The 13166-nt window shown below is 38.9% G+C and overlaps 1 protein-coding gene across 1 annotated transcript in view; it reads left to right on the plus strand.

Annotated features, from left to right (window-relative positions):
* Nucleotides 1-459: 459 nt before the first annotated feature.
* Nucleotides 460-13166, plus strand: part of ENTREP2 (endosomal transmembrane epsin interactor 2) — a gene marked incomplete at its 5' end in the record, with an annotated part of 98809 nt that continues 86102 nt past the window's right edge. The window contains one exon of the mRNA XM_079913827.1: nucleotides 460-558. Coding sequence (XP_079769953.1) covers nucleotides 460-558 — 99 coding nt within the window. The remainder of the gene's footprint in view (nucleotides 559-13166) is intronic.

Here is a 13166-nt window from a genome sequence, read left to right on the forward strand (position 1 = left end):
TGCGGGGCGTTGTTATACTGTTTCCTCTGGTTTTGCATATGCATGAAATTTTCCATAACAAAAATTAAAAGAAATAAACTTAAAGACATTCTAATAAATAAACATCTTTCACTTGATTTCTTTTTAGTAATTTATTACTTGTTATTTCTGAGACTACATAACACTATTTTGAGACTGTAGAATGCATAGTATTTTCAAGTTTAGCTTCTAAAATATTTTACAGTATATTTCAAATAAAATCATGGTTGCTGGCTATGGCTTTTCAGAGACTTTACCTTTTTTATTTAAGGTAATATGAATTTGAAATTTTAATAATACTTTCCTTGAAAACATAGAAATGTTATTCATATAATTACTGGATCATCTGAAAGCTTTTTGAAAGCCAAATAATTTTTCCTTCGAGTCTCTCCAAGTGAATAATCAATTTCTTGTTTGGTTTGTTTCCAGATTACCTTTTTCATGCTGCTCTCTGCAGTATGTGTAATGCTGAATTTGGCTGGTTCAATTCTCTCCTGTCAGAACGCTCAGCTAGTCAACTCCCTAGAAGGCTGTCAGTTGGTGAGTAATGAAATGCAGACCTTTTGATAAAGGGCATAGGCTTTGATTTTGAATGAAAGTGATTTCAAAAATAATTTTATTGTATCCTTGGATTTATTCTGATGTTTTAGTGTTAAGGAATTAATGTTGATTCACTTTTTAAAATTCTCCCAAATTAAAACTGGTTCTACTCATAAGTCAGTTACTAATAGTATATTAGTGTAATGCTATTTTAAAATAAATGTCTTTAGTAACGATTTTATTTTAATATTTGTTGCATTGATTTTTGTCTCCACTGAATTTTTAAAAATCAATTTTGTAAGTTTTTGGTAAGATTTTAAGTGCCGAGATACATATAAGCTTGATAATGAGTGCATCCAAACAATTTAATTCTTATTTTTCAGTTAAAAAAGAGAACTGCCTTTTCAATCTAGGAAAACCGTAGATGATGTGCTATGGCCATGGTAGGGGGTCATTTTGGTTTGTTGAATGTAACCATCATTCCTTATCATAACTTGGCTCCTGCTTCGGTAACATATGCGTGTGGCTGGTACAGAAATCAGAGCGTGTCCCATGACGTTCAGTATAGGTGCAGTGTGACCCCTGATGTGACCCTGGCTGCTGGGTATGGGGGTGCTGGTGTTTGTTTCTTTAACTTAGAGAAGGCACAAGGCTACCTTTAGAGCCATGCCCCTCATAGCTGCCCATGTACTTGCCAACCTGTGGCCATGATTTCTGAGAGGTCAGGGGCTATGCTGAACTACCTGAAGCTTTTCTGTAGCGGGGCAGTGCCTACGTTTCTTGTAGCCATGCCATCGGGTTCAAAGGGGAGCTGCTGCCCTTTACATTCCTCATCTACCAAGGCCAGCAAGTCTAGTGTAAGGTGAGTGCTGAAACACCTACTGAGTCCCCAAAACGGAGAGCTTAGTCTTGTTATTTTCTGTTCAGTGTGGGCGAGCTCACACTGATCATATTTCATCCCAATATGATATACACAGTATCCTCGCTGTAGTGCAGTATTTCCCCAGGACTACCAAGAACTGACACAACCTGGAGCCCCATCACCAACAGAAAGGGCGACTTGCTAACTTCTGTTCGTAACTTGGTAGCCTCTCTTTTCCTAAGTACTAAATGTGGTGAATATGGTAAAATCTGGCAACCTACACAGGATTAGCCATTTTTTTCTCTGATTGCAATTTTCCGAGACAGAGTGACTGGGGTGACAAGAAGTGAAAGTGCCTGGAGGTCCAGATCCAAAAGAAAGGCAAATGCCCAGTCTTGAAAGGTTGACTTCTCCTGGTATTAATCTCAGACCCTGTTTTCCTATACTGTATGCTGCATGAAAGGATGGGAAAGATGTAATTATATATAATTATATGCAATTTTTTATTTATATATTACATATATTTTATATATTTATATATGCACCATTTATATTTCTTTTTCTTCTGTGATTTGACTGGGACCTTTACCCATTTTTAGATTTAACAGTTATTTATTTGCAAGAGCTCTTTGTATATTATGGTTTTGAGTCCTGCAGCTTATATGGTCAGATATATTTCTGGATTGTTATTTGCCCTTTATTTTTCACATAGAAAAATTTTTAATTTTTGTGTATTCAAAGCTGTTAAAGTTTTCCTTCGTGGTCTTACCTTGGAACCAATAAAAAGACCTTTTCCTTCCTAAGATCATGTTACCCCAATAATTTCCCCTGGTGTGCTTTTTTTTTTTTTATAATTAACTCTTTAATATCCTTGAATTTATTTGATGAATTTAACCTTTTCCTCTAAAATGGGTAGCTAGCTTTCCTAAAACTATTACCTGAGTAACCTAACATTTCCCTGATGATATGAAATGCCACCTGAACATTGAGTCCTTTGGTAGCAAGTTACAAAAACTGACAAAGCCAAAGGCCATTTATTAGAGAGATGGTGGGACCTATTGAATATCCAAGGGGTTAGAGATTAAGCCTGGAAACTGGCTGGTTCCAAAAGAGCTTCTGTGGCTGCAAAAGCCTGACCCAGAGTGGGGGTCTGCAGTGGGAACCCTGAATTCCTCAGGATGCAGTTCCGCAGGAGTGAACAGTTCCCGTGGTTCTTAACCTCTTTGTCCGTTGGTCCTAGAGTCAGAGTCCAGGGCGGGAGCATTTTGATTGGCCAGGGTAAGAAAAAATCTGCTTAGCTGTCCCACCAGTGGAATCCAAGAGATAATCCTCCAAACTAAGGTAGTGTTAGGAAGGGTTGAGGGAAGGAAGGCAGGAATGTATGCTGGATAGTCAAAAAGAGAGCCGGGGGCTTCCCTGGTGGCGCAGTGGTTGAGAGTCCGCCTGCCAATGCAGGGGACACGGGTTCGTGCCCCGGTCTGGGAAGATCCCACATGCCGCGGAGCGGCTGGGCCCATGAGCCATGGCCGCTGAGCCTGCGTGTCCGGAGCCTGTGCTCCGCAACGGGAGAGGCCACAGCAGTGAGGGACCAACGTACCACAAAAAAAAATAATAATAATAAGAGAGCCGGTATCTACTCTGACCGCATTATCATAGGTATGCACACACACATACAGATGTGACTGTTTGCCTATCTCTGGACTTTTCATTCTGTTCCATTCCCATGTCTGTTTATTCATATTCCAGAACAATACTACCTTTTTTTAAGAAATTGAAGTGTAGTTGATTTACAGTATTATATTAGTTTCAGCTATACAACATAATGATTCAATGTTTTTACAGATTATACTCCATTTGCAGTTATTATAAAATGTTGACTATATCCCCTGTGCTATACACAGAACAGCACCACTTGTATTACCTTAACTCTATATTTTTATAACTGGTAGGGCAAGCCCTACCCCACCCCCATCCCAGACTTGAATCTACTTCTTAAAAAAGTTCTTGCCTGTTTTTAGAAGTTTAGTCTTCCAGATGAGTTTTGAAATTTTTTTTTTCAAGACTCAAAGGAATCAATTTGAAATTTCAATGGGAATCATATTAAAATTGTAGATTAATTTGGTGGAGAATGGACACGTTGACAACATCATGTTTTCTCTTTCAGGCACACTGTGCATGCTTTGGTTTTATCCAAATTATTTTTATAAATCCTTCAGTGCAGTTTTTGTTTTTCTTTAGTGTATCTAGTACATTTCCATATCTGTGTGTCTTTTTCCTCTGCATAATTAAAAGTTAACTAATTTTTATTATACATAATAATTTATTATATATAAATTATTATAATTATGAGGTCTCTTTTCAATTCCACACTCCTAGCATCCCCTTCAGAAAGTTTTTGGTAGCCAGATATTTTCTGTGCATATTAGTGTTGTGTTACCATTCTTACACACATGTCTCTTCTGCCTACCGTTATTCACATCCCTTTTGTCAGCCAACCCTGTGGCTTGGTGACATTTGTACATCAGCCCTTGGAGCCCTTTCCAGCTGTTAAATAGAGAGCCCTGGGTAGATGGACGGATGGACGGTTGGATGGATGGATGGATGGATAAATGGATGGATGGATAGATGGACAGACAGACGGATGGATGGATGGATGATAATTTGTTTAACCACCACTTAATGAAGGATCAGTTAGGGATGTTTCAAGTCTTTTGCTAAAATAAACATGGCAGAGAAGATGACCCTTTGTGCACATTCATAACTCAACAAATACTGAGTGGCTTTTGCTCCTGTTGTGGGATTCCAGAGTAGGTGGTACAGTTATTGACCAGGGTTCTTGGCCTCCTTAATCAAAATTGATCAGAGGCCAGACAAGGAATTCAGGCAAGCTTTATTGGGGCCCCTGCTGCAGCAGGGGAAGGGAGAACAAATAATAAGTTCCATTGCTAACTCGCTCCCTGAGAGGCTGGTGAACTGGCTCCTTACATGGGCTTTTGCGCCTGTCCCTTCAGAAGTGACAGTTGGGCTTGTTGGTCTCTTTGTATCTTGTTGTCCAGAATTTACCCCAGCTGCACATGCACGCAGTTATTTTTAGTCCCATATAGTTTCTTTATATTTTGTTGCTCAAAGAGACGTTTGTCCAGGTGCAAGCACTGTAGCAAAGGATCCCAGGTCCCAGCTGGTGTCGGTACCTCCAGGGAAGGGCCTCCCCCCATCCCCTTATCGGAGAGGCTCCCAGCTGCTGTAGTTCTCTTGGCATCCCGTCAGTTTTCCTCCGAGTACTGGCATTTCCCATCATTCCCTACTTGGCAGAACCCCACAAGGAACAAGGCCACATCCAGGGCTGGGAGCTATCCTGGCCTGTGAGTGAATCAGCGAGTGTATCCCAGCCGTTCTTTTCCTAAGAGCCCTAGAGGAAGGTAAAACATTATCTGGGGGTTTTAAGTAAACATGCTGTTTTAAGTTAATGACAATTAAAACCATTATGGGTTTTCAAATGTCTTTTTAAATGCCTCATCATGTTTTGTTTAACTTACGACTGCTGGTACAATGAAATATTGCACAGCATCAAAAATTTGTTTAAAAATCTGTTTTCAGTTATGACCTAATTCTTTCAATTCATCCTGCAGAAGTTTGGGATTTACTTTCACATTCTTACAGTGTTTTTAAAATGAAAGCCTAACAGAATGCTTTTCAGATGCAGATCAATATAATATAATGCATCGTGTGTTGATAAGTACATTGTTTTAACGGAAAAGGCGCTTTTTTGTTGTTGTTTCCTTTTTTTTTAATATGAAATAATAGATTCTCATTGGAAAAGATGCAGGTGATACATGAATTGGAATAAAACTGGACGTCTCCCCTCTCACTGTCTGCCTGCCACTCCCCATCACATCTGTGATCCCTTTAGGATGAGATGTGTTCAGACCCTCGTATATGCGTATATGTTTACGTACATGTGGGTGTGCGTGTTGTACATTCACAAACATACAGTTTTATTTTTAAACACGCTTATACCGTATACTTTTTTTCTGTGGCGTTTTCCCTGCTCAGTGATATTATCTTGAGACATTACCATGGAAGTATATTCAGGGAGCCCCTCATTCTTCTGGCGGCTGTGTGTATTTCCCCATAGTCAGTGTATTTACCTGCACCGAGGGGCGGTCTGGCCATCTCCATTGTTTTGTTGTCACAGGCACGGCCACAGTGAACATGCATTCTTGTCCTTGTTTTTAATTTTAATATAGTTGGGTAATAATTTTATTATAAAGGAAACAAATATATCCTCCTTCACCGTAGTATTGTTGCCGAAAGTTGGGTCTGGCTGCTCACCACTCAAAAGCCAATACTTGAGAGGCAAGGTTGGTGGAAAGGAAAGTTTGCTTTATTTTGGAGGCTGGCAACTGGGGGAGAAGGGGACTCATGTCCAAAGGCCAATTCAACCCTGCTGATCAGGGGACAAGAGCTTTTATAGGCTGAGGGAGGGGGCCGCATGCAGAAACAGCACAGTCAGCTCTGACAGTCATCTTGAAATTGGTCATCAGTGGTCTGACCAGTGTCATCTTGATTGTTTTCAGTACAGTTCATCTTCAGTTCCAGGGTCGGATTATTCCCGTTTCCTTGAGGACAGTTCTCAGAATTGCGGCAGCTTATGTCATGGCTACAGTCTGGTCCTCATGTAGTTAACTTCTTCCACCTGGTGTGGGTTTCAGTACCTACAAGACAGCTCACAGGATATGGCTCAGAATATTATCTATATCCCTTAAGGAGGAACTAAAGGTCCTTGACTTTGCTTAATGACTAAACTATTATTATTTGGTCTTGTTTGACTGTTCTCCTTTGCTCCTGCATTTTCTCACTTCTCTGATTAAATTTATTCTTTGACCAAAGTTCTTCTGCAGACAGAAGGCAGGCGGAGGGTATTTGGGCAGAGGGGGAGGTGGTCCTGGACAGGCCCCATAGGGTCCTGCTGTGTTTCAGTATGGAGTGAATTAAAATATTTGTCCTACTTCGTATTGCCAAGAATTAGAAATTTAGGTGGAAAATTTCATAAAAGTTATATATTTAGTTCATTTTGATATATGTTCAAACATGAGATGGAAATGTGCTCTTTAATATTTTTATGCCAAACTAATGCTAACTGCTGCGTGATGATGATGGTGGTGAGGATTGCAAACTTCTTTGAGCACTTGCTGTGTACAAGGCACTGTTCTGAGCACATCACATGCGTTCGTTCATTTACTCCTGACAGCCATGACTGAGAGACAGGTACTATTTTATCCCCACTAACAGGTAAGGAAACTGAGGCCTTGAGAGTTAAGGAACTTTTCCAAAGTCATGCCCCTGGCAGGTGCTGGCATCAGATTCTAACCTTGCTCTTAACCATTAGGATATCATTAAATTTCTGTTTTTCGTAGCACTTTAGAATTAATGGTTAAAAGAGGAAAGGATGAGAAGCACTGGACGATGGAGGTAAAGAATATGTCTTGTTTCTTCTTGGTCAAAATCAGTCTTTGACTACATGGGGAACACTTTCCTGTGTAGAGAAGAATCTCAAGGAACCTAAACCATAGCTTATGTGTCACAACAAAGGGATGTGAAAACAGCGTCCAGTTTTGTAGGAAATGTGAGCTCTTCCTCTCCAGCCACATCAAGCATGTAACTGGGAGAGGTATCTTTCCCTGTAAGCAAACAATCATGTGATTTATGTTGTGCTTGCCCACGATCACACCCGTGTTTTCCTGACCTTAAATCCTTTGTAAATAGATGCGTCACATCACAGGGACAGTGTGATTTATTCTTGTTTTCTGGAAAGCTGGGCTATCTTGCTGTGAATGTGACCTGACCACTAATTGGACATCCTTCTAGTCTCTGCCTAGGCTTCCTGAGGGTATGTAGCTCCCCAAAACGAGGGTGGCCTCAGGAGATCTGACACCTGGGCGGGTGTTTTGATGGAAAGCACATCACCACCTCCTTCTTCCTTATCTGTTTACATTTCTGATTGAAGAGCTTGATCTCAGCTCCCTGTGTGCCTCTCAAGTCTGATGTGGGATTTCTGGCAGGGGGAGCCAGAGTGCAACCCTTTTTCATATAGGAATTAGCAAAGGGCTTTTCGAAGAACTCAGGAGGGCCATAGCCATGACACTGTACATAGCACAAAAAAATTGAAGACATATTCTTCCACTATCTAAAAGCAAAGAAGTTGCTCATTTTGAGTCATGTTCCAAGATAGAGCTTTGTTTTTTTACTTTCACTTTACTGGTTAACGTATACAAAAATTCCAATCAAGCATTTATTTGTGGGCTGATTTGTTTGAATAATAAAAATAGATAATGATTTTTGAAGAAATAAGTCAAAATTTTGCTACAGATAAAGATGTACATTTTAAAATGATTTTTTTTAAAGTTCTTCCCATCAGGAGGATATAATGGTTTTAAACATATAAGTGCCAAAATAACACAGCACCAAAATACATGAAGCAAAAATTGACATCAGTGAAGGGAGAAGTATGCAATTCAACAGTAATAACTGGAGACTTCGATACCACACCTTCAGTATGGATAGAACAAATAGACAGAAGATCAAATCAACCAGAAAGTAGAAGACTTGAGCAACACTACAGACCTAACAGACATCCATAGGACCCTCCACCCAACAACAACGGACTGTATTCTTCTCAAGCACATATGAAACATTCTCCAGGACAGAACATATGCTTGGCTGTAAAACAGACCTAAATAAAATTATAAAAGACAGAAGTAATGCAAAATATATTCTCTGACTATAATGGAATGAAATTAAAAACCAATAGCAAAAAAAGTTGGAAAACTCACAAAGATGTAGAAATTAAGTAACACTCCTTAATAATCAGGTCAAGGAAGAAATTAATAGGGAATCAGAAAATACCTGTATATGAATGAAAATTAAGGCATAATATACCAAAACTTATGGGATGCACTCTAACACAGTGCTTAGAGGGACATTTATAACTAAATACCTATGCTAAAAAAGAAGAGAGGTATCAAAACACTACATAACCTTCCAACTTAAAGCACTGGAAAAAGAAGGGCAAACTAAACCTAAAGCAAGTTGAAGTAAGGAAATAATAAAGATTGAGCAGAAATTAATGAAATAGGGAATAGAAAAACAATAGTGAAAATCAATGAAACCAAATGCTTGTTCTTTGAAAAGATCAACAAAACTGACAAAACTTTAGATAGCTTGACTGAGAAAAAATAGGAAAGATTTAAATTAATAACATCAGAAATTAAAGGGGGGCCACCAACCTTATAGATATAAAAAATTATAAGAAAATACTATAAGCAGTTAAACCAACAAATTAGATGAAATAGACAAATTCTAGAAAAACACAAACTACTGAAATTGACTCAAGAAGAAATAGACAATCTGAATAGATCTATAACAAGTGAAGAGAAAAAACTGCCCACCAAGAGTAGCACAGGCCCAGATGGTTTCACAGATGAATTCTACCAAAAATTTACAGAATAATTAATACCAATTATTCACAATCTTTTCCAAAAATATAGAAGAGGAAGGAACACTTCCCAATTTATTTTGTGAGGCCAGTACTACTCTGTACTAAAACCAGACTAAGACACCACAAGGAAAGAAAACTACAGACCACTACCTCTTATGAATATGGATGTATAAATTCTCAATCAAATACTAGCAAGCTGAGTCAGGCAACATATAAAAAGAGTTATACATCATAACCAAGTGGGATTTATGCCAGGGATGCAAGGTTGACTTAACATCCAAAAATCAATTAATGTAATATGTTCTATCAATAGAATATAAGCAAAAAAATCACATGATCATCCCAATAGATGCAGAAAAAGGAATTTCAAAATCCAATACTCTTTCATGACGAAAACACTCACCAAACTAGGAATATAGGATAACTCCCTTAACCTGACAAAAGATATCTGAACAAACCCCAGCTAACATTATATTTAATGGTGAAAGACTGGATGCTTTCTGTCTAAGACTGGGAACAAGAGAAGATGGTCCATTCCTGCCAATTCTATTCACATGGTACTGGAGGTTCTGGCCAGGCAAGAAAAAGAAATCAAAGACATCCAGATTGGAAAGGAAGAGGTAAAACTACCCCAATTCACAGATGAGATGATCTTTTATATAGAAAATCCTAAGGAATCTGCTAAAACATCATTAGAACTAATAAAGCTAGCAAGGTTGCAGGGCCAAGATCAAAACACAAAAAATGTATTATATTTCTAAGCCCAAACAATGAATAATCTGAAAATGAAAATAAGAAAATTTCATTTTCAATAGCATCGGAAAGAATAAAATATTTAGTAATAAATTTAACAAAAGAAACACAAAACTTATACTCTGAAAACAATGAAAGTATTGTTGAAAAAATATCTAAATAATTGGGGAAGTATCCCATGTTCATGGATTGGAAGGCTTAACATTGTTAACTGCCTTAGTCCTTTGGGGCTGCTAAAACAGAATACCATAGACTGGGTTGCTTATAAATAGTAGAAATTTATTTCTCACAGTTCAGGAGGCTGGGCATTCCAAGATGAAGATGCTGGCAGATTTGGTGTCTTGTGAGAGCTTGCTTTCTTGTTCATAGATGGCCATCTTCTTGCTTTGTCCTCACGTGGTGGAAAGGATAAGGGAGTTCTCTGGGGTCTCTTTTATAAGGACACTAATCCCATTCATGAGGGCTCCACCCTCATGACCTAATCACCTCCCAAGGGCCCAACCTCCTAATACCATCACATTGGGGGTTAGATTTCAGCATATGAATTTTGAGGGGACACAAACATTCAGTCTATTATCACAATACTCCCCAAACTGATCTGCTGATTCAAAGGTATCCCCATCAGAATCTAAGTTGATGTCTTTGTAGAAATTGACAAGCTAATTCTGAAATTCATATGGGATTGCAAGGGACCCAGAATAGCCAAAACAATCATGAAAAAGAAGAAATAGGAGGACTCACACTTTTTGACTTCAAAACTCACTGCAAAGCGATGGGAATCAAGACAGTGTGGTACTGGCCTAAGGATAGACATACAGATGAATGGAATAGAATTGAGAGTCTAGAAATAAACCCAAACATTTATGGTCTGACTTTTAATAAGGGTGCCAAGAGCATTCAGTGGGGAAAATAGTCTTTTCAACATATGGTGCTGGGAAGACTGGATAGATATATGCAAGAGAGTGAAATTGGACCCTTACCACACACCATATACAAAAATTTACTAAATTAGATCAAAGACCTAAAATGTAAGAGCTAAAACTTTAAAACTCTTAGAAGTAAACATAAGGGTAAATCTTCATAACATTGGATTACAGAGAACCCTTAGATGTGACCTTATAAGCATCAGGAAAAAAAATAGGTGAGTTAGACTTCACTAAAATTAAATATTTTGTGTTTCAAAGAACACTATCAAGAAAGTGAAAAGAAAGTCCACAAAATGGGGTAAAATATTTGCAAATCATGTACCTGATAAGGGACATGTTTTTAGAATATATAAAGAACTTTTATTGTTCAATAATTTAAAAAAAAAAATTTTAAAGTGGGCAAAGGAGGGGCTTCCCTGGTGGCGCAGTGGTTGAGAGTCCGCCTGACAGTGCAGGGGACATGGGTTCGAGCCCCGGTCTGGGAGGATCCCACATGCCGCGAAGCAACTGGGCCCACGAGCCACAATTACTGAGCCTGCGCCTCTGGAGCCTGTGCTCCTCAACGAGAGGCCGCGACAGTGAGAGGCCCGCGCACCGCGATGAAGAGTGGCCCCCACTCGCCACAACTGGAGAAAACCATCGCACAGAAACGAAGACCCAAACACAGCAAAAAATAAATAAAATAAATTTATTTTTTAAAAAAATGGGCAAAGGATCTAACGGACCTTTCTCCAAGGAAGTATACAAATGGCCAACAAGCCCATGAAAAGATGCTTGACATCATTAGTCATCTGGGAAAAGCAAATCAAAACTGCTTCACACCCACTAGGATGGCTAAGATCAAAGAGATAACAGCAAATGTTGGAAGGATGTGGAGAAATTAGAACCCTTGTGCATTGCTTGGTGGGAATGTAAAATGGTGCAGCTGCTTTGGAAGAGTCTGGCAGTTCCTCAGTGATTAAACGTAGAGTTACTGTATGACCTAGCAGTTCCATTCCTAGGTAAATACCTAAGAGAAATGAAAACATATATCCACACAAAAATGTGGATAAATACGTAAATGTTTATTGCACATTGTTCATAATACTCAAAAGGTGGAAACAACCCAGATGTCCATCAGCAGATGAATGGATGAGCAAAATGTGGTCTATCCATACTACAGAATATTTTCAGACATAAAAAAAGAATGAAATACTGATACATGCTATAACACGTGTGAACCTTGCAAATATCATGCTACGTGAAAGTACCCAGACTTAAAAGGTTACATCTTGTATGATTTTCTTCATATGAAAGTTCAGAACCAGAAACTCTATAGAGACAGAAAGTATATTAATGATTGTCTTGGGCTGGAGGAAGGGAGAAGGGGAATGATAGTTAAAGGGTGTGGGGTTTCTCTTCGAGGTGATGAATATGTCAAATTGACCCTGATGATGGTTGCACATATCTGTGAATATACTAAACACCATTTAATTGTACACTTTCAATGGGTAAATTGTATGATATGTGACGTATCTCAATAAAGCTGTTTTTAAAAAAGAAATAGCAAGTCACACTGAAGTTCTAGGTGAATAACATGTAGTTGTGTAAGTATGTAGAGTATACTTAGAATGATGTGTAGGATGTAGATTTTTGTATTTTTGTTACTGTTAATTGATACACATCCTTTGTGTTATTAACATTTATAATTAGTTTATATATGTACATATATGTATGCAGTTTTGTTCTGAAGAGTCAGTTGTTAAACTTTTACCAGCACACCTCTGTACTGGAGTTTTCTCGTTTGATGTATTTTCCTCTTGTCCATCCGTTAACATACCATTTTTTCTTTACCTGTACACCCTCATCTTTTGTGACTTCCCCCATCCTGCATCCCACCCCAGCCAGGCTGTTTCATTGTCCCCTTTGCTCATGTTCCTTTGTGTGTGTGTGTGTGTGTGTGTGTGTGTGAGAGAGAGAGAGAGAGAGAGAGAGAGAGAGAGAGAGAGAGAGAGAGAGAGAGAGGAGGGAGGGAGGGAGGGAGGGAGGAAGGAAGGAAGGAAGGGAGGGAGGGAGGAAGAAAGGGAAGAAGGAAGGGAAAAGGGAGGAAAGAAGAAGGGAGGGAGAAAGGAGGGAGGGAGGGAGGGATGGAGGAAGGAAGGAGAGAAGGAGAAAGGAAGAAAAAATAGTTGCTGAATGAGTGATGAAAGAAAGGCAGATCTCTTCTCCCATATGTAAATACCAAAAGTGTACTGCACCCTTACTCAAATGTTATCCTTGGAGTCAGGACAAAAGTATTAGCAAGAGTCTCATAAGCCACCAGCCCCAGGATGCTGGTCATACACTTGTTTTGTATTTGATGCTACTCGACAGTGGGCATCATCACAGGGCTTATGCCTTTCTGTGTGTGTGCACCTGCCTCTGTGTTGTTACTTCTCATGTAATTTAAGGCACTTGGAAAAATCATCTCGACCTTTATTTAAACTGTTTAGAGTGATTCTCCCAGCTCTCGATTACTCATGGTAAACTTCAGGAAACAGTGATGGAGTTGATTCAAAACAATAGGTCAGTCCCAAATTTACTTACTTTG

The sequence above is a fragment of the Stenella coeruleoalba genome (genome assembly GCF_951394435.1).
Source record: "Stenella coeruleoalba genome assembly, chromosome: 2".
Taxonomy (NCBI): Eukaryota; Metazoa; Chordata; class Mammalia; order Artiodactyla; family Delphinidae; genus Stenella; species Stenella coeruleoalba.